This window comes from Prosopis cineraria, unplaced genomic scaffold, assembly GCF_029017545.1.
Source record: "Prosopis cineraria cultivar Desert tree isolate PC_DT_omini unplaced genomic scaffold, ASM2901754v1 PC1, whole genome shotgun sequence".
Classification (NCBI taxonomy): Eukaryota; Viridiplantae; Streptophyta; class Magnoliopsida; order Fabales; family Fabaceae; genus Prosopis; species Prosopis cineraria.
In genome coordinates, this window is record NW_026555332.1 from 54834952 (window position 1) to 54858131 (window position 23180).

General features: G+C 35.9%; 1 protein-coding gene across 1 annotated transcript; it reads left to right on the top strand.

Annotated features, from left to right (window-relative positions):
* Positions 1-6103: 6103 nt before the first annotated feature.
* LOC129304029 (phosphoenolpyruvate/phosphate translocator 2, chloroplastic-like) lies at positions 6104-10401 on the top strand. The gene is made up of 9 exons (XM_054943685.1): positions 6104-6766; positions 7109-7231; positions 7328-7480; positions 8382-8467; positions 8609-8693; positions 8885-9004; positions 9138-9215; positions 9692-9821; positions 10039-10401. Exons 1-9 carry the CDS (start codon positions 6383-6385, stop codon positions 10110-10112), a joined length of 1233 nt encoding a protein of 410 aa, XP_054799660.1. The 5' UTR covers positions 6104-6382; the 3' UTR covers positions 10113-10401.
* Positions 10402-23180: the final 12779 nt, after the last annotated feature.

Here is a 23180-nt window from a genome sequence, read left to right on the forward strand (position 1 = left end):
TAAATCTCTAAAAATCTCTATCATTTAACATTTTAAAAAGAGAAGGGACGAAATTTAATTATAAAAAGAGAAAGGATAATATTAAAATTGATACATTTAATGAAATTTTAATCCATTAAAAGTATCTTATATTTTGGGATGAAAAAATTTCATCAAAAGTGTCTTATAATTTGAGATAGAGGGAGCATTTTTTATAAATAAATATGGAGGGAGAGTAATATGCTTGACATGTCCTAGCAAGCATCTCTCAATGTTTATTTTCTATTTCATATGCTTGATGTATTTTGACCATGGTCCATTTGTTCCATATGCATGTTTTAGGATCTAGTATTATCGTATTGGAGTACATTCAAACATTATTTGTCAGCATAATTAAGGGTAGATTTTTCAATTAAGAATCACTTTAAAAATTGCAATTTCATTATGTTTGAATTACGGCGCTGAGCTTTTGAAATAGAGCCGATCACAATATTTTTCATGCAAAATAGGCCAAGCTCATTTCTGTAACATCCCGAAATTTTAAGACTCGGATTTATAAAGATAAAATAAAATAAAATATCTATAATTAAATTAAAATTTAGAATAATTTGATAGAGGTTCAGAGTTTGAATTTTACTAAGCAAAAGTTTAGTTTTATTTGATTTTTAACTATGGAAAAAATTACCAAAGTTGACCCGGGCTTTTGTGCAATAATAAAAAATGTTGGGCCATTTCTTGTAATTTTCCCCCAAACTTTTAGATCAGCTTTTATAAGAGGAAAAACAGACCAGAAATGCAGAAAAGAAAACAAGGAAAGAAAGGAAACACGTGAGAGAGAGAGAGAGAGAGGAAGAAGAAAGGAGAAAGAGAGGGAGTTAGGCTCAGATCTAGGAGTCTTTGCGACCGTTGCGAGCTCGGCTACATGATAGGTAAACTCCCTACTTCAATCCTCTTCTCTTTCTCTTGATTTTCTTTAATTTTTGGAAGAGGAAATTTTTAGATTTTGATCCCAAAGGCTTTATTCTTGTAAGCTTTTGTTTCTTTGGATCCTAGGGAGCATGTTTTGAATTTCTATATAGTGATCTAATATTTTGAGTGGATAATTGGATGAAAAGAGGTGTTTTGGACACAAAATAAATCCTGAGAAATTGGGTTTTTGCTCTTCAATGGTTTAAGCTTATTGATTTAGTTATAATTTTGCTATTTGAGCCCAATAAGATTTAAATTAAGGTTTGGTTTTCATTATAAGGGCTAATGGTGAAAGTTGGTGGCACTAAGTAAAGGTTTTTAATTGATTAAAAATTTTATATAAATTAGAAATTTAGCCTAGTGATGGCTAATAAATGGTTTTGGTGGTTAAGTGATACTATGTGAATGGTTGGTTAAATATATGAACCATTGGGATGGATTATGGCTCATAGACTTAAGTTGTGTGGTATGAGTTATAGTCTTCATTGATGCTATTTGTCATGATAAGTGATGTGGATCACTTATATGTTGTAGAAAATTGTTGGTGGAACTTATTGAGAAGTAAGGAACAAGCCGAGCCCTATTTTATACAAGGAGAACCTTTTTGGTACTAAAGGGTTGAGGTAACAGAGAAATTTATATTTCTTATTACTTTGTTTTAGCTATTTTTGAATAAATACTAGTTATCATGCATTACATGTTTTAAAAGATTAAATGTGCTTTATAAGGAGTTATGGGGTACTACTTTGATTATAGTGCAAATATATTTTTTAATTGTTTAATAACAATGTTTTTATGAAAATGAGATTTATAAATGTTATACTGCTTTAGGGTGTTGAATAGTCAATACTCAGGAAAGGTAGACAAGAGTAAAAGGCATGATTTCGGTGGGAGTTCACCAATGAGAAGGTGTGGATTTTTGATATTCTATGGCACACTGTCAGTACTCAGTGTTGTCTTACGTATTGTGGGCTCAGTGCACTAAAGTGGTTAGTGTATTGAGTGTTCGACACCTCTCAGTGGGGGAGGAAATCCAACATATGAAGTGTGAGGTTGAGTGCCTAGGCCAAGGTAGCCCTCACATGGAAAGTAAGTTAGGCTGGCTCTGGGAGGGAGTTAGCTTTAACTGCTTAGGATTCACGTCGAAGGGGCATAGGAGGTTCGGTGGATTAGATCATGCCTTAGATTATGTTTTGTGCCTGTGGAGGTACAAGTAGGTATAAAGTTTACCTGCGAGTTAAAGAGTGCCAGGGGACATTCTGTTGGTCATGAAAGGCCATACCGGCCTAGGTCATGCATGCATGCATTTTAAATGGCTAAATTATATACTATGTTGAATTTATTATTCGTTTATTTAATTATGGCTTACTTTGTAATAATCAATGTAGATTTCACTGTTACTGAGACTGTGGTTGTCTCACCCCTTTCTTTTCAATATTCTAGGTCCAGGCGAAGGATCCAGTGTTGGACGGGGAAAGGAGCAAAGCTAGGGGTTTGCTTGTGATTTGTAAAGAACTGCAACCCCTTTCTTTTGAGCAAATATATTGTAATGTATTTAAGATTAGGGTGCCAGTAGGATATGATTGTGTGTGTGTGTGTGAATATGTGTGGATTGTGTGCTTGTGTATGAATTTTTGTCTGTTTGCAGACTTGTGGCTAGGAAACTTGGTTATGGTGTGTGGTTTTGATGGATTTACTTAGTAGACCAAGTTTCTATTACAAGCAGATCTTTATTTTGATATATATGTGATTTTCTAAGCAAATGCAAAGTGGTTGCATTGCAAATGGTGTGCTATGGGCAAACATACAGCTTGGATAGAGAGAGTGGGTGCGTGGGTCCCACAAGGAGCTCTGAGCCAAGTGAAAATATTTAGCATATGTATTTATATAAATACATGGTATTTAGATTGATTTATGACCACTCTTGTATGATTTGTGCATTTTGAGGGTTTAGGGTCCATTTTGGGAAATGGTACTCGGGTGGTCAAATTTTGATGTATGGGGGTTTTCCATCATTTGAATGTTCTTTCAGGTGTTTTTAGTCTTATTTGACGTGTCCAAAGTGTTCCCACAGGTTTGTGACCATTAGAATGAGATTTGGACAATTTTGAAAATGGTTTTTACCAAAAAGCTGCACTTTTGCATCCGGGTGTCCAAATCTTAATCCGACCGTTGGATTTCTCTAAAATTTGGGTCACAAGTAAAACCTTTTACAAGCTTTGTGTGGGCTTTAGAATCACGTCGATCGGATATCGGACGGAGAAACGACGTACTTCAAAATTTGGTCTGGAGGTGTTGTCATGACAGCATTAAATTGCTGTCATGACAGCTACAGTATTGATGTTGTAACCTTCATAAAATTCAATCCGTTCGTTGGATCTTTTCAAAATTTAGTATGCTAATAGTATTCTTTAAAAGTGACATGTAGGCTTTGGAATCACTTCGATCGGAGATTAGATGATGAAATGGTGCACTCCGAAAGTTGGTCCGGAAGTGCTGTCATGACAGCTTTTAGCTGTCAGCTGTCATGACAGCAAAAATAACCAATTTTTAACATGTCTAATTTTCAATCCGACCGTTGGATCTTTTTAAAATTTGGTATACTTATAGTACCCTTTGAATGTGACGTGTGAGGTTTAAAATCACTTCGATCGGTGGTCGAATGACGAAACGGTGCCTCCCGGAAGTTAGGCCAGGAGGACTGTCATGACAGCAATTTAATGCTGTCATGACAGCATTTTTTTTATTTTACTTTCGTCTAGCTTAGTTCCGCGCGCTATGGTAGAACCTATAAATTTTTTTAAAGGCTTTAAATGTTTACTTTTCAATTGTGTATTTGCTTAGTGATTTAAATGGTTTGTTTCCTAAGTTGGCTTTAGGATTAATTCCTTAACCACACTTAGTTTATTTGAATTGTGTGATTTTTGGATAACACTCGGGGCAAGTGTTACAATTTTCCTGACTCGAATCGTAGGTGACGAACTTAACAAATACCAATATCAATCAATATTTATTGCAGTTTTTTGTCTTGTTTTTGCTCAAAAAATATTTATTAAAATTTTTTCAAGAAAAGTAAGGGAGTGCTTGGATATCTGTTAGGAAAATTTGATTATGAAAAAAATGATTGATATAAATGATTATATTATGCAATATATAATTGATTTATAAAAATTAATTAATATAATTTATTTTAAGTATAATTGAAATGTAAAACTGAAAATAAGGCAAGATTATTATTTTATAAAAATATATCCAAACATTCATATTATATGTCAAAATCAATTATGAACTTAAAAAATTATAATTTTTTTTAAAATATCTTATGTCAAAATTAATTATGAACATGAAATTATAATTTTTTTTTAAAACGGTCAAACGCCCTGTGTATGCTATCATTTCATGAGTTATTATTACTTGCTTTTCAGTTATACTTTCATAAAAAATTATCAAAAATCATATAAATTTTATTTTATAAATCATTAATTTTGACATGTATGGGATATTTGAATATTTTTAGTAAAATTTTAATTTTAGGCTCATAATTGATTTTAACATATAAGATGGGTATTTAAATATATTTTTTAAAAAAATCAATTTTAGGTTTATAATTGATTTTGATATATAATAGAGATTTTTTGATATATTTTCATAAAATCATGACTTTTAAATTTGATTTTTTTTAAAAAAAATAAAGAGTGACATATCAATCATCATTTACCTCCCTCTAAAAAAAGAGTGAAAGATGATCAAAGATGTGACAAGAGAGTTAGCTTATAGATTATATCACTATAAACAAAATTAACAAAAACAAACCGGTACCTAATAAACAAGCATTGGGCTTCAATAAATGATTTCTATGAAAGGGTGATCGAGATTGGAGTCCTTGAGAATGAGGCTTATAGTTTTAATCTAGTCGAACTAGACTTCAATTTTCCCACATCCTCATATGCTACCATAATTTTTAAGTTGCCATTAATATCTCAACAATCTCAAGCAGTTTCGCAATAATGGGTAGGTAAAAGTTGAGTTTACAGTAAAAACTTACGATCCAATTACCATGATCACTACTTATATGACTCCCACAGGCAGTAGAACCATTAGAGATCACAGACCCATCCACATCCAAAATAATAAACCCAATCATGAGACACTAAAAGGAGATTTATTAAGAGCCGTCTGTTTCAACGTGTAAGAATCAGTCCAGGCTTTCATGATACACGTGGTGGAGTTGAGTTGCAGTGCTGGTTCTCATGTCCAAACAGGTTTTTACAACGCACAATTCAAAGTTCCCAACAAACATAACATTGATTATTTGATGTATCCAAACATGCACTGCAATGGATGGGATGGAGAGATGATAGGAAAGGGGTAGTCCAAGCAGAGGTATTAAATGCAGAGAATAAGAGCCTCTAATTCCAATTGGTATGTTCTATCATGCCCTTTCTAGCCACTCCCTCTTCCTCCAACTGCCCCTACCCCTTCCACTCTTCTCTCTCTGCTCTTCTCAGCCCCATCCTTGATATTTCTTCCTTCCCTCCTCCTCCTACTTTTTATGTCGTCACTTTTTTATTTTTCAAATTCTTTATCTCTTTATTTATTTTAATTACATTATTTATGAGCTGTGCATAATAATATTTTTGGCCAACTGTAAATAATAATATTTATATTTTACACTTCCTGTAATTAATGAGACCTATATTACTTTTCCTCAATAATTAATACCAAGTTGATAAACATTGATACAATCCACACTCGTATTTATTCCCTCAAGACAAATTTTTGAAAAAAAAAGTTTTATATTTAATATGAGATAAAGTTAGAATAATCAATTTCCTTTTTCACTTTTATCGTTTATTTATTCATTATCATTGAATTTCTAAAAAGCAATTTATAACCAATGAGTGCTTGGTTCAACTCAACTTACACCAAAATTTTGAATCCAAGTTCTTCGATATGCAATAATGTTAAATAAACACGTCAATCACTGTGAGGCGGCCGTTACTAATAACCTTACACATAATTTTGCTCACTACGACATCACTATTATTCTTTAACAGCTTGGATTCCTGGCGGATGAATAACAAGTGGAATCGAGATTAAAAACAAATAAAGTAAGTATGATCGGCCTATTTTTTGATAACCCCTCGACCTCGCTAATTCGGCGACTGGAAAATGTGAATATGATAGTATAACTCACTTTCATTTTCCAGCTGTATTGTCAATCCCAATCTTAGGCTGCTCTTTCATTTTCTCTGATGCCCCTCTGCTTGGTTTCATTCTCCCTCTAAGGTGGAGCTGGTCGGTGGTTCAACGATGCCGTTTCGCCTTTTTCTTCCTGACTCTCTCAGCTTCTCGTCTTCGTCCTTCATGCAATGATTTATATGTTTTCTACTTTTCTTCTTCTGTTCCTCCCTCTCTTCAGCTGAACCAAAAGATGCTGAATATTTCGGTGTCACTGTCTTCTATGACTCCACATATCATACCTTGGTCACGAAATCCCATAATTAAGCTCCCTCAACTTTCGCACGCATTGTCTTATAGTGCCGCCACTGATTCCCATTCTTTCTCTGGACTTTCACGTGGGAAAGCTTCTTGCCCACCTTCTTATTTTTGTGTTAGAGCTCAAAAATCAGCTTCATTTCTCGTTCTAAGTCGAAAAAATGTAACCTTTAAGGTCGCCGCTGCTTTGGTGCCTGAAGCTAACAGTGATGCTGATGAGCCCAGCAAACCCAATACTTTGATTCGGACTCTACAGCTTGGGGCCATGTTCGGAATTTGGTACGTTTTGAACATTTACTTCAACATCTACAACAAACAGGTACTTCATCCTCCTCATTTTTCTTTTCTGTCGGATTTAAGGTTTTTCTTTTGTTATGTTTTGGTATTCTTCCTTGGTGTTGAGTTTTCAGATACTCTATTCTATGGACAAACTTTCAATTTCTGCTTTATTTTTATTTCACATTCCCAACTTTTGGGGCAGATCATGAATGAAAATCTTCTGATGGGAGGGAAATAAAGAACATTGAAGCTTAGAGTTTGGACTCTAAATCTTGAAATTTTAGTGCTTGCATGCATTAGCGATTGGTTCTTAAAAGGAATTCTGGTTCCTCACTTTACTATTTATCCTGTTCTTAATGACAATGCGCTGATTGTTTATTAGGTTCTAAAAGCCTATCCATTTCCAGCGACAGTGACAGCATTTCAGTTTGGTTACACTACGCTGATGATTACTTTGATCTGGACGTTTAATCTCTACCCCAAACCAACGATCAGTAGGTCACAGGTACTTAGATGAAAATGGATCAGTCTTTCCAGTGGGAATTACTTTGCTTCCATACTGCTTACTCTTAGTCATTTACAATTACATCTTTATTCTCAGCTTCTAGCAATCCTTCCGCTGGCTGTAGCTCACACAATAGGTAACCTTTTGACTAACATTAGCTTTGGAAAGGTTGCTGTATCTTTCACTCACACAATCAAAGCATTGGAGCCTCTCTTCACAGTTGTTCTTGCTTCTCTGTTTCTTGGGGAGGTAATGTTGGTGAATTTTCGTTCCCTACTTTACTTCTGTTTTCCTTGATGATCTAATAGCACAGACCACCACTTATTGCTTGTACTTGACGTGTCAGAATAACTTCATCCCAGTCTTGCCATGAAGAATTACTGTGCGGGCATGAATGCTTGCGTCCTGTTTCTTGTCCTTTCACTAGGGCATTCATCTTGCTTTCTCTTTTCCACTCGTTTTCTTGGGTGTTCTACTTTACAAACTGGGACCATTGATGAATGAATTGAACAACGTTATAGAGAGTGAACATTCAGTTGTTCTCAGTTCTCTGCAGACAATTATGGCTGTGGAGCGAGCAGAGTTGTAATGAATGTACAACGTTATCAAGAGTTTCAAGGCACTTCAGGATAAAATTATTTGAGCTATTGAATGTTCCCACAGTATTCTCTGCACTCACTTGACGAAGTCGTTTTAGTTATATATGCTTCATGCCTACTTTACTAAAGAAAAGAGCATCTAGAATGTATATGGTGATACAAAATCATGACTTGCAGCCTAAAAGGCTATTTACAGGTGCTTATGCACCCTCTTCCACTTTACATGTAACATGTAATTTTGAATTTCTCACGAGTTTTAAGGTTATTATTTATAAATGCATAAGTGATACCTATGAATAATTTTTTTCCCCTAATGGTTTGAGCTATTTGATAATTGGTTCTATGTTACCATTATGGGTGATACTTACAGAATGATTATATATTTTCACTGATATTCATGCAAAATCATAGTTGCGTGCTTCTTTGTGCGTGTGCTACAATAACTGATGCTGATGCATCTGGACTTTCTATACCTTTCATTCTTGTATCAATTCTGGGAAATTTTATTTTTTTAATCAGTTGACCTTTATTCTAATCCTCTATTCACACAGCAACCTACTTTCTGGGTGGTTACTTCCCTTGTGCCAATAGTTGGTGGAGTGGCACTGGCATCAATGACTGAAGTCTCTTTCAATTGGTAAATGGTCAAATTGAAGTTGTTGCAAGGTTTCTTTAAGGAGAATTTTGATTGATATTGCTAGTATTGCTGCATGTAAACTATTAATTTTTTCTTTTTTTTAAGTGGTAAGCTTGATTGTGGTGTTTCATCTTGAAACAGGATTGGTTTCGGCAGTGCTATGGCATCTAACCTTATCAACCAATCACGGAATGTATTGAGCAAAAAACTCATGGTCAATGAAGAGGTAAAGCACTCCCCATATCTATTTAGCATAGTGGCACTTAATCCTTTTTGTGCTATTTCCAAAACGATTTTGTTATTTCCATTCACGATTTCTTAGGGCCACAGATACATGATGTTAATGAGCTTATTATGGTGCTGTTTCACAGCATTATCTAAGAAATATGGCTAATAACCAGAATTTTCTCTTGTCAGGAAAGCTTGGACAACATAAACCTCTACTCAGTCATATCGATGATTTCCTTCATTCTTTCGATCCCATTTGCCATTTCTATGGAAGGATTCAAGTTTGCACCTTCATTCCTGCAATCTGCTGTAAGAGCAACTTGATTTTCCTCTGTCCCTTCTATATTCAATTTCACTGGTTTTACTTTTCCCTTCCAGGCAATCGATGTTGCCTGGAAGACTACTTTATGAATAGCAAGATATTGTGTTCACTCTGTTCTAGGCAAGCCAAGGATTGAATGTTAGAGAGCTATGTGTGAGATTGCTGCTGGCTGGATTCTGCTTCCACGCTTATCAACAGGTGAGGCCCTTCAAATGTCTTGGTTATGGATCTATCGAGTTTATTCTACAAGATCTTGATTGAGTCTTCCTGAACTCTTCACTGTCACATGCTGAGCATCTCGTTTGCTTTTACAAGTTGTCGTTTCTATTTGCCATGCATGTAAGTGTAGTTTCCACTCTAACTTATCCCCAGGAGAGACTACTTTGCACTTAATTTTTAGGTGTTACGGTGAGAAAAGTTCCCAAATCCATTAGTACCAATTCATTTAGAAACCAAAAATATTTGTTCACAATATGGGCCAGGCTTTAATTAACTAGGTGCCAGGCTTCCTTTGATCCAGAAAATTGATAGTGTATGTTGGTTGTTAACACACACACACACACCCACACACACCCACATGCATGCATGCAGTAGTGCTTAATGTTTTGATTTTTAAGTGTAATTTCATACGCTCTGATATATTGATGCGAATTTTGAAACTTTGCTGGTGGCAGGTTTCTTATGGGATATTACAGAGGGTATCCCCGGTGACTCACTCGGTCGGGAACTGTGTGAAGCGTGTGGTTGTCATAGTATCCTCAGTCATCTTCTTTCAAACTCCTGTCTTGCTGGTCAACACCCTTGGTAAGTCTCTGGTTCCTCACAAAAGCATTGGTGCGCAAGTGCCTGCGTGTGTGCATGATACGAAAATATCCATCATGGTCCCCTCCCTTGTTAGTAAGTGGCAGCTACATGCTGATCAAGACAGAGGACTTCTTGTGTCCGCATACATAAATATGTAAACCCGTGAGGATGTTTTTTGGAAAATTTCATGATGCGTTGTATTGATATGTGAGTGCAGGAACTGCGGTGGCACTTGGTGGCGTGTTCTTTTATTCAAGGGCTAAGCGGAAGGAGCCGAAAGGGGCGACATAGAATTAGAGCGAGTGGGAAGAGTTAAGCTACACATTCTATGATTCCAGCCAACGATGATGATGCTTTAATGCTTTGTGAATTATATGTATAGTTGGACTTGCTTGTTCAGTCTTGAACTCAGGATGAGAAGAGGCTTCTTCAAGATTGCATGCAAATTTTGAAGCCTTGGATCGCCAACCCTGCACATGTACTTGGAACTTGATTTACGGGTTTTTAGGTAGGTTCAAAAGCTTACTTCTTCAATGGATACAAACGACCTCGGGTAATTGAAGGCATCCTCTTCTATGCTTGTGTTTGGACTTATTACTTAAATTTCTACTTTTGTTTTTTGTGGTAATATTTGATGATTTGAATACATTACTCTTCTATGGCTTTGCATTGCCAAACTTGGTCATCAAAAGCGGCGAATATATAGGGAGAGTGGAACCCTTCTTTGATATGAGAGGAATGGAGAAGGCAAAACAAGATCCATCCATCTGTGCGGAATCTCTGATGGCGGGAAAAAAAAAGGGGTAATCAAGACTGATTCCATTCGGTGATTCCTTGTACCTTCTTTGTCAATGACATCTACACAAGAAGTTAGATTGACGGAAAAAAAAAAAAATTCCCCTCTCTTTTTATAAGCATTTTGCTAATAAGAAATTTAGTCAAAATTAGTTTTAACAAAATTTATTGAATAGAGGATAATAAGTTAATTAGGAGATTGTAGGTTGTGTAGTTTGTTGGGGAATATCAAAGAGTATTTATGACAAAATTTAGATACTTTGGGAAGCGCTCTATGATTAGGATCAGGTAAAAGGATCTTAATATTTAGTATCAATAAACGAAACACGTAAGAAAAGATAGTATGGTGGGAAAATACTACTCAGGATCTTTACATTTTAATCGTTCTATATAATTTTATTTTTGTTGCTCCTTATCCTTTATATTTGATTAATTTGCAATGTTAGTTTTTTTAAGTTAAAAAAAAAACCTATAAAGACCATCAGCTGGTCCAAATAGTTGTTGATACGTGACTAAAAATATTTATGGGTGTCTTGGTTTTTCTGGGGAGAAATTATAAAACAATTCAGCATGCTTTATATTCAAACACACATTAAAGAGTAATGTTTATGAGCACGCAATTGAAAATTCAAACCACTAGCAAATTAAACAAACTGCATTAGGTCATTTTTACAGTTTAAGAAATCAGACCGGACTGATTAAACCGGGAATCGGCCAGTGGTCTGGTTTGATAGACACCATTATTGAACTGCAAGTTGCATGAACTGGTCAAAAATTGGGATGAACTGGGAAAACTGGCCGGCTGGTCGAGTTATGCAGTGAAAAAAAAGAAAAAAAGAGATGGCGGAATGAATGAAAGAAGCCAAAAAGAAGATGAAGATGGAAAGAGGGAAAGGGATTTACGAAAGAGAAGAAAAGAATACATTTTGCAGCTATCCACCATCATAGATATGGTTTTTGGGTCACAAAATTACCAAATTCGCTTTGAAGCTTTTAGATGAGATGAAAAACCATATGCTACACTCACAGTGGCGATCGAAGATGAGGAAATCAGGAAGACGAAGGACAGGAAAAAATGTAGGGTTTTGCTTATTGGGTTTATAAGCGCAAGCATCCCTCATCCAGGTAAGTACAAGACTTGGAATACAGAATACGAGTCCGTGTCACTTCGAAGTAATTGTTTGGAAGCTTTGAAATTTGAATATGTTAAAAGATGAGGATGTTGATCTGCATGAGGGTAGAGGTCTTATACGTGATATAAAGCTTCTCCTGCAACGAGAGTGGCAGGTGGAGTTAACTCATGTGGCTCGAGAGAAAAATAAAGATGCCGATGCCTGATGCCCTTGAGAAAAGAGCCTTGTCTCTCCCATTTAGATTCTACAGTATTGCTGTTGAGGCGTTTGATGAGCTGCTTGAGTTTTGTTTTCTTAAGGGAGAAGAGCTTTGTCTCTCCTAATAGCGCTTGATGATGTCGTTATTAGGCGCTTCTCTGTCCCATTTGGATTCCATAGTTTTCAGTCTTGTTAATTTCCTTTCCCTTTATAGTAAAAAAAAAAAGGCATTCCTCATTCCACGTGCAGCATTAATTTTAATATTATTATACTATTATAATATAATATATTAATTAACAATTAATATATTAATCGTTAACAAAAAAATAATAATTAATATATTAATCAAGGGAGAAGCAGAGTAGGTGCCTGGTAGGAAGAGTCAAGGAGCTTCATCCAAAGATCTTTTTGCAAGAGAGTCAACCTGTTGGTTCTCCTCACGATCCAATTGATATATATCCACAAGCCAGCTCTAACTGAGCAACTCACGAACCTTCATAATGGTACTTCGGCATTTATGAAGCTCCACATTACCACCCCTTATCAAATCAACGGCATCTGCAGAATCATAATGGAGAATAGTGGAACACTATCCACTCTCCCATTAAATCCAACTAAGAAAGCCCACAATTTAGTAGTGAATGCATCCCCATTTTGCAGTTGAAGCATAAAGGCTTTTAAGATAATCCCATTTTGATCCTTAAGAACTCCCCCACAGCCTGCAGCATCAGTTCACTCCAAGAATGTTCCGTCAACATACAATCTCAAGCTGTCACGACTAGACATAATGGAAGAAGTCTCACCTAAGTGCCTCATTAAACTAGTAGTATTAAGAGCTTTCTGGCTCTGGCTCATGCACTTTAAAGTTACCAATGCATGGCTAGAAATTGAAGTATTAGATTCCATAACATTCTAAAATACAAGTTTTGTTTCTTCTCTTCCATAATAGCCAACTGACAGTCGCAAACCATCAATTTCATTTAACCTTAATAGACCCAACTTCATTTGAAAGATTAAGCTTACATCAGGCCCATAGCTGAGAATTAAAAAGTTGATTAACAAATTCAAGACTAAATACTTTCTCTACAAGTTCTAAACCTTTGGACAATCACATAAAACATGCAAAATATCTTCATTCGCAAACTTGCACCATGTAAAGAGAGCATTATCGCTCAAATTTCTTTTTAACTCTTAGTTGATTAGTCAAAAGTCGGTCATGTAGAACTATTCACATAAAGGATTTGCTTCGTTGAGGAATTCCAAACTTCCAAATCTTCACCCAAAAAGGAGAAGAGGGAGACTCTTCCTCTCTTAATAAGGAGTAAGCAGATTTGATAGAGACATGGCCATGCTTCTCGTGCTTCCACCTCACTGTTTCTTGCCTGTGGAATGCAACATCTCTTTGTGCGCCTCATATAACTTTCGTTCATTGAAGTTAATAGTGAGCTACTAGATGCTCTGTTTTTTAAAGTTTATGGTTTAGACTATCAGATGTTTCTAAAAAAATAGTACTTGATCATGTTTGCACCTTTATTTTTAAATAAAATATGATCCAACCTATGCTTTTCGCAATTCTCCATGCACCATGTATAAAAAGGACCAGAACATCCTATGTCATAAAGGTTCAACTCATCAACCCAGCTTTTGACATCACAATCCCTCAAATTGAGGTTATTTCATAAAGATTGATGTCCATGAGAATAAAAAGTGCTATTAAAATCTCCTCCAATATATCAAGGCCCATTAATAGAAAGACTCAACCATTTTAATTCTTGCCACACAACTTTACAATAGGTATTAGTTTTTTTATGATTTTGGATGAATTTATTTTATGGTTTGCTCGTGCACACGTGCACGCACACATATATTATTTTAAAATATTAAATTAATTATAATCGGTTGGATCACGGCTCTGATTAAAATATTAATTCTTAAGCTAATACTTTATCAAGTTGGATAGCTTGTTTGATTTTTAAAATGATCATTTGACATTACAGTGTACCTTTCCAAAAGAAGTTACAAAATAAAACCTAGCTAGGACAGAGCTAGTATCGGTACTTTCTACGGTGTCAAATTCGTTACATAGAACAGAACTTGGCTATTGCAATTACTTCAGGTGTACATTCCCATATTGCCGTGCCGTATGTATCAAAACACGTGTTGAGTGGATGCTGTATACACGCGCGCCATCATTTGCATATGTGCGCGCGTGTGTGTGTCTGTGTATTTCAATCATTTGCATGTGTGTGTGTGTGTGTGTGTGTGTTTCAATCATTTTGGCTTGTAATGATTTTTTCCCCCTCCCGCTCATGCATCCTACGCTTCTCGCGCAGAGAAGTCTACACATACCTTACTATTTACTTGAAGTTTATATCTGGTTCGAACTCATAACTTTATACATTCGAAGGCGCCTTGGTGCTAAATGCTAACAAGTAATTAGGCCTTTGCTACAAAAGATTTTGGGTTACATAAAGTTTCTAGCTAGCTTTGGATGTCACACGCAGACAGTGCAAGGAGGGTGAAATGGATTTTGCAGGGAATGGAAATTAATAAAGGAGAAGCTACATATCTAGGCATTAGGCAATATATCTCACTGGTGAAGAAAAGACCCTTCCAGCGACACATTGGTTAACTACTTGACGATAGTCCAAAACGAGAGAGGCCATATATGAGCATGTCTTTGCCAGATTTTTGTATACTACGCACTCCATGCAGCTCATAGCTTGTGATTTGTGCATATATATAATCGATTGCAAGAAGTTCCTGTTTGGATTTCCGCTACGTTGTACCATTAGATGATTCTAATATGTAAATCTTTAATTTTTACAGTCCTCGACACAGATTATAACCCTCTCTCTATGCATATCACACAGATGCTATGAGCACATTCTCGATGATGGTGGAAAAAAAAAAACCATTGACGCTGAAACTTAATTGTTTATATATTTTGCAAGAGTTCAGATGTCATCCATGGCTGCTAGCGCTACCTTTTCATAATATCCACAGAAACTTGACTGGTAGTGTTTAGAACATAATAAACAACCATCTTTAATTTAGTGATTTCCACTTATCATCATCTTCATGACCTCTATCTCCTGCTTCATCTCCTCCTCATGCACTAAGCTGTTGATTTCCACTGCCACCTCCTCTTTCCCAGCATCATCCTTACTGCTAATATCGTTTCTCTTCTCTTCATTCTCCAGGAACGCCACAAACTCCCATTCCCCTGAGCTAGTGTCGCCATCGTCTGAGGTGCTTTCATAGCGAATGTTGACGATGTTTTTGCAGGCCTCATCATCAACATATCCTTCTGCTTTGATATTTTCTCTCTGCGTTGCGCTAGTTCCTTCCATTGACGTGACTCGTCTTATGTAGTCCTTGAGAAGTGATGTTGTTGATGCGGATCCCTTGTTCCTAAGTCTCTTGGTGTAAAGACCTCGCTTTGTGGCGTTCCAGTGGTTTTTAATGGTGTTTTCAGTTCTTCCGGGAAGCCTGCGAGCGATTTCGGCCCATTTGTTGCCCACTTCCTTGTGGGCTTCGATCAGCATCGCGTCTTCTTCCTCCGTCCATGCTTCCTTCTGCAGTCATATTAATTTTGATCGGAACTGTGTAACTAATCATCAAATATTAATGGATTTACACGACCATCGGTATATAATTTACATAATTAAGCAAAGGTAGAGAGAGAGAGAGAGAAGAAAAACCCTAATGTTCGGACGAAGATGATTGTGCCACCTCTCCCTGCACTGCTTTCCGACTCTTCCGGGGAAGGCTTTAGCAACTAGAGGCCATCTTTTCATTCCAAGTTGATTCACCAACTGCACTAACAATCTATAGAAAAAGAAACTCAAATAATGAAATTTGTGTTATTTTTCTATTAATGGATAGAAAATTATGAAATCTGGAGTTGCACCTGTCTTCTTCAGCTGTCCACTGAGCTCTGAAGATGTTTTTACTCTTAGGACCCCCTCTGTGACGACTCTGCACCATGCCGTCACTGTGCATAAAATAATAAGCAGGCCGAGTAGTAACGTCCTGGTTCCAATATGCACAAGGAGGTGTGTAACCACCTTCCATGGCTCTCGATGGGTAGGCATGGAAGGCATCAATGTTTGGGGAAGCACAATGGTAGGTGTTGGCGAGATCTCCAGAGGACTGATTGTTTCCGCTGATGGGAAGAGAGAAGGAGATGGAGGAATATGGAGATAGACCCTCTGTTACGGACACTGCTGGCTCGTTCCAACTCGTTTGGGGAAGAAGGTGGTGGTGGAAATTAAAATTTGTCTGAAAAAACATGGATGGTATTGACAGGTTTGGGGAATTTTCTGAGGAAGTCCCAGAAAATCTGGAAGAATACACTTGCAGGTTTGGGTCAGCAGACTCATTAATGATGAGGAAAACCGAGTGAATAAAGGGAATATTCAAGTAGTGAGGATTGTTGCGCGAGGAGCTCAATCGACGGGGAACAGTATTTAAGGAGCAAGCTAGGAATAATGGACGTAACCAATATGACACGTGTCAATGTATGATCAAGATCCTACGGCTTGGTCTTATAGTTCGTCTCACCTCTCAACTTTCCTCATGGTAAGAACTGTCCCTTTTGCCCGTTTGATCCTCTAATTCTATGTTTATAAGTGACTTTAAATATGTTCCGCTAAAATTAAATAAAATTTTAAATTTTATTAATTCTGTCTTAGAATTTTATGAGTTTTATCTTTATCTACTAATTATAAATAGAACCTGAGGAATATCTCATTAAAATTAAAAAGAGATAATTAAATTCTTGATATTATTTAAAAGGAAAAAAATTCTTAACTTGTCCTTGTTAAAAGAAAAAAATTGAAGGAAATAATAGTATTTTTTTATATATAAAATGACTTATAAATAGGGCATAGTTTTTTTCTGCATGATTATTTATGTATAGGATTAATAGTGGATAGTGGAATTGGAATTCTCTTCTATTTTCACTATTTCATTTTTTTTATTTTTCTTTTTCTCTCTGATGCTCTACATGATTTTCTTATAGAGGAGGCCAAATGAAGAGTGTGCGAAGATAAAAATTTATTCACTTGTCTTCAATTTGAAAAAAGTTGGATTTTCTTTTAAATAGAAAACAAGTATAAAAAGCCACTCGATGTCAGCTCCGAATTAATCAGATAGTGAAAATTAAAGGAGGTGCTATATATATAATCATTATGTTTTTTTTTTAAATAATACAGGCTGAGAATTGAAAATTGAAAGCCGGAGGAATATTCTCGAAGGCAAGACTCTTTGACCGTGTAACGGACTTCCTCCATTTGTACGGGAAATGATTAAACTATCCTCATCAATCTCTCTTTACATGTGTTCCCTTTATTGACAATCATGAATGTTGCCTCTAAATTAAAATTAATTTTCCAAGCCTTTCAATATCTACTACCTCCTGACTCTAAAGTATGAGGTATCAATAATATCTATATATCTTCATGCATTACAAAAAAAATTTGTTAGAGAAATTATAATTATGTACCACTAAAACACTACTCCAACACATCACCCGGACGGCCAGACCTAATAACCAGAAGGAGTACTATTTGATATTGGAAAAGCTGCATTAGGCAGTCTCTTGTATATAAACCAAAAAAAAAAAATGATATAAGCACTTAATGCTTACAATCACCAAATCTAAATTCATTTAAGTAGTTCAGATAGATCACTCATTCATTAATTTTAAGCGAAGTTTGAATTTAAAATTATTGATTTGAATTTCAACAATTTAGATAATATAAACATTTAATGTTTATACAAAGTACAATTATCAAATTTAAATCCCAAACATTGGTGAGTTTTATGCCTATAAAAGGGAGTGTAGGCAGCAAAATGGGACATACATCATTCTGAGCTTTTTGGCACTCTCCCTTCCTCTCCTTCACATGCTTCTCTTGAGTAGTTTTGTGATTTTCTCTCTTTTGTGAACCCCTGTTTCTTGCCGGAACAGTTTGTTTAATTTCAAGAAGCTGACACATTTAACTGTGTGTGATAGGATGGCTTTTAAGAATCAGTGTGCTCAGGCACAACTCAAATTATATTTTTCCACTACATTTTCCAGTAGGATGTCAATATTTTAGATCTTTAATTTATTTTCTTCTTTTATTCTCTTGTGACGACCATTGCAGAAATCTGTTTTTGATAATTTATTTTTCATTACACATTGAATATTGTTCTATACAACAGTGCATTAGATTTTGCGCGAGATAAAAGACCCACATTATTCTAATTATAAACACCAGGCTATAAACAACGTTATGAAAGAAATTTCCATGTGGATATATCTTGACGTTATCGTCATTATTTTCCTTCAGTCAAAGAAAAATTAGACAGAAAAAAAAGTGTTGTATTGTATATATATGAATCTTTACATGAAAATAAATAAAGCGCATTATCATTTAAGGGATAAAAGTCCATGCTTTTGACCACATACATCTAGGATCATGAAATTGAGAGCCCGCCAAATAATGAGCTCACTTCGGGCATCTAAAACATGGACCTTCCTTTTAAATAAATCGTCGAATTGTATTTAAATCCAAACTTTGATTAATAATCATCATTAATTTATTATTTGATTGAAAATACTATATCCATGTTTATGAGAAAATAATAAATAATAAATAATTTATTATTTTTCCTATTAACCAGTCTCTCCATGGTTTCCTCACCTGTCCGAAAACTTTATCCATCAGCAACACCGAGGAAATCAAGTGCACTGAAAGTGGACGGACTTTCAAATTGGAGCACCGATTTATGTATTCATAGAGAATAAATTAAATTCCATTCAAAAACATAAAAAATTAGAATTAATAAATGAAGGCCTTGAACTCAGGTGAGAACAAAACACTTGATGATCGTGTGATATAGTTAAGGGGGGAAAAAGGAGTGAAAAAGTTAAACCAGGAGTGAAGTTTGAAACTTCAAAATTTGTCACTTGGCACAAATTATTGTTGAAACTTGAAGCAATGCCATAACTCTTTGACTCGTGGGAAAGCACTTGACTCTGTAACTGATTCTTCATGTTATTCTGAGGGCAAAGCCAAAGTTAAACTCTCCAATCTTCCCTTGTTAAATTCAATTCTTTGACCACACAAATTACGTAAAATATATTTAAAAAATCCATAGTTGAACATTTTATAATTAATAGGTTGTTGACGAGAGTCTTTGACGAACGTATATTCATGTAATGCGTTTATATGTGTATCCTTCTAGAAGTACATGGGTATTGCTCAATCTACAAGATAAAGGCCACTGGGCATATATATTTGTATGTATATATGGTTAAGTTCTGTGATTGAGAAGCTTTTAAAAATCAGTTTTGCCATCTGAATTGAAACATGTTTTATCAAACACTTAAAAGCAACATTTCTTGAACCATTTATAAATTATAAATAACGTAATTTATTTTTTAAACTCTGCACATAACAGTATAACACATAGTATAATTTTTTCATGCGGCCAGATGCCCAAAATAATTAACAAAACAATCAAAAGCAGTTTTTCTTTTTAATACTTCAAAGCATGCAGAGCCAGTATGATACGATTTAATTCCTTGCGCAATTTTCATGAGTTTAGTGGAACAAAATTTGGCAGGAGGATGTTCTTCGATGCATTTTACAGGCATCTTGGCAAAAATATTAGACGAGATTGTAATCGTAGTTAATTTGCCAGTGGAAAATAGACGACAGGATGTGTACAATTCATAAAAACAAGATGGCCATGAATGTGCCACGTAATATTTTCATAAATAAAAAAAACGTAAAATTTCAATTTCGGTTTTTAATTTTTCCTTTCGAAACAATTTATGCATGCAAATAAAGTACTTTCTATACATGCATGCATATGACTTTGTATCCATTATATGATCTTTGATGAATTGATTTATATGTATTTTTATATAAAAATTTAGGTAAATTGGACATCAAAAGCTAACCAGAGCTAAGACACGTCTTCAAATTCAAAGAACTCTTATAAGAGTATATATTTACAAATTGCCCATTAAAAAGTTCATTTATAGCCTAAAACCATTAAAAAAAAAAGCAACCTGATAAATTGAAAATTTTGAAATTTGTGAAACACAAATATAATGCTACAAAATATATAAATAATAGACAAATTTACAACGAATAAAAAAGAAAATGCCATGCGAAGTATACAATATCTTCCATCCCCTCTTCAGAACTTATTATTAACTTAATTTCTAGCCATTTTCTTTCATATATAGTAAAAACTAAAATGACAGGCTTCAACTCTCTCTAGTATTGTCGTTTAATCCATGTCTTTGACGTTTATTCATGTTTTTCTGATTTTGTTTCTCCCACTCCGAGTCTCCCACCGTGAATTTTGGTCTCCGTTTCAGTCTTATTTTATCTCCATGTATGATTATATGTGTGTGTAGTTAAGCATATATACAATCCCTAGGAGGTCGGTTTGTCTTCATTGTTTATAATAATTAATCGTCAGTCAAATAGAAACAAACCCTTCCATGGAAATTAAAAGCGAGGGAGATATAATGGGACAGACTTGATGGCACCAATTATAATAATAATTATAAAATTTAAACTGTCACAAATAAAACTCACAGCCTGTTATAAAAAAAAAAAAAAAAAAACCTCACAACCTGACAAGAGCACCAACAGATAAGAGGACGTCACATACAGAATATAACTAAAAAAAAAAAAAGAACTTGTTCTTTCTCACGGGAATTAGCTAATTTTAATATTTACATCCTCGCCATTGATCTTCTGAGTTCTGCCCCAAAAACCTGCGATGCCCTCGGAAACATCTAAAAACAAAGATATCGACAGAGATACAGAATATTCAGCTTCTTCATCAGTACTTTCCGGGACCACAGATCATCTCCATCAGATCCATCTCTTTCTTCATGCCCTCCTCTCGTACAAACACGTTCATCTCCGCCGCCACCTCCTCTTCTCCATTATCATTATTATTCTCATACGCCATCTCCTCCTCCTCCTCGCCGCCGCCGGCGTCCCCCTCCACATCATACATCTCAATCTCCCAATCTCCAGAGCTGGTGTCGTCATCGTCCGAGGCACTTTCATAGCGAACCCTGACGCCGTTCATCATGTTGTTGTTGTCATAGTAGATGAGGTCGTCGTCGTCGACTCGTTCTTCCTTCACCAGCAGCTGCTTTGAGGTTGCTTGGCCTGAAGTGACTTGCTTGATGTACTCCTGAAGACGTGAAGGCCTCGATGTGGATCCCTTGTTTCTGTGTTTCTTGGCGTTTTGGCGACGCTTTGTGGCGTTCCAGTGGTTCTTTATAGTGTTTTCTGTTCTTCCGGGAAGCCTGCGAGCGATTTCTGCCCACTTGTTGCCTACTTCCTTGTGGGCTTCGATCAGGATCATGTCTTCTTCCTCCGTCCATGCCTCCTTCTGCATTTTGATGTTAGTTTAATTTGTATGAAATTGTTGTTAGTAATTAATTATCACACGCACACGTCAATCAGTGCTTCTGATGAGTAGTATTTCAAACACAACACAGGCAAGTGACATGGTTAACTTTCATTTATTTGCAGCTTTAAATGTATATATCATAACAAATCCATGGTTAGTTGTGCTCATAAGCCATTATACACAGTATAACTCAACTTCAAATTTGGTATATTACATGGGAAAATATGTGTAGCTATCTTTAATACATGTGTCATCACATTTCAAATTTTAAGCCCCCAAGGCCCCAACAAATACATACAGCAAGAGGTATAATTAAGATTCTACAATCAAACCTTAGTTAAGACATTTTATGTGTCTTGTATTTTCGGAGACATTCTAAAACAATTCAGCATGTTTAAAGGCCAAACCGGTCAATATCGAAGAGTAATGTGTGTGCTCTAGCGTGTATAAGTAGGCTTACAAACCATTTGTTTTACAAACCGCGTTAGGTAGTTTTAACTTTCGGCTTTTCATAAGGCATGAACTTTATTAATACAAAACAAAACCTTGCTAAAAGCACAACTAGAATTGATACTCTTCACATGATCAGACTCGTTATGAAACAAAACTGGACAAATATTGCAATTATACATGCGCGTATTCACATCTTTCACGCTTCAGGGCTTGTTAGAATGAGAATGACAAGAAAGGAGATATTGTTTATACCACAACTATCAAAAAACACGTGTCATGAAAGTCTCCGTTATAAACTTTCAACTAATTAATAAATCTTTACCATATATAACAAATAAGCATTTCATTAAATATATGTTCTTCTTGTCTTATAATATTTGCTAAGTTCCGTTGGAAAAGTCTAAGTTTATGTATGTAGGAATGTATATGTATATGTAATGCGTATGAGGGAAAAAGTTGGAAGAGGATGAACCCTAATGTCCGGACGCAGATGATTGTGCCACCTCTCCCTACACTGCTTTCCCACCCTTCCATTCAAAGCCTTCGCAACTTGCGACCATTTTTTTATCCCAAAGCGCTCCACCAATTGCACCAACATTCTGCGAAAATTGAATCAAAGGAACACATTTTTCCCCAAAACAATTGAACCAAGTTAGACTCCTCTCATAATCAAATGGATTTAATCCAACATCAGCAATAGAATTAAACCTGTCCTCTTCTGGTGTCCATTGGCCTTTGATGATATTGGTGTTCTTTAGAATACCACCGTTGCGCATCTGAAGCTTCTTCTTCCTGTCATCGTCCCTGTGATCAGCACGAGCTTCGTCTTCCCAGCGATCATTATTCTCGGGGAAAAACAGAAAGAGTTCATCCTGAAGCTTAGGCTTCAATGGCGATCCATAAGCTTGATGGTATAATGGTGATAGGGATGGGCCCATCTGTGGGGTTAGGGATGAATCAGACGGAACAGAGAGCTTGTGCGAGAAATCCCAGAAGCCCCGACCAGTGTGGCAGCCATGCAAGGCGTCCATTTTGAAGGACTCATCTGCGTAGGCAGAATCGAGAGGAAGAGTCTGATGAGAGTAATAATGATTCATATTGGAGGAGGGAGATGGAGCCTCCTTCAGAAAGGTCGGGTTTGACCCATTCAGATCCAGCTGAGGGTAGTGTTGAAAATGGTGGAAATTCGGGTCGGTGTGAAACAGTGGCGGATTCTCCTGGGAAGAAGGAGGTTGAACATTGCGTGACATTGGGACTGATATTGGTTGAGGTTTTGGGGGATTTTCCGGGAAAATCCCAGAAAGCAGAGAGAAACTCTCATGAAAGTTTGGCTCAA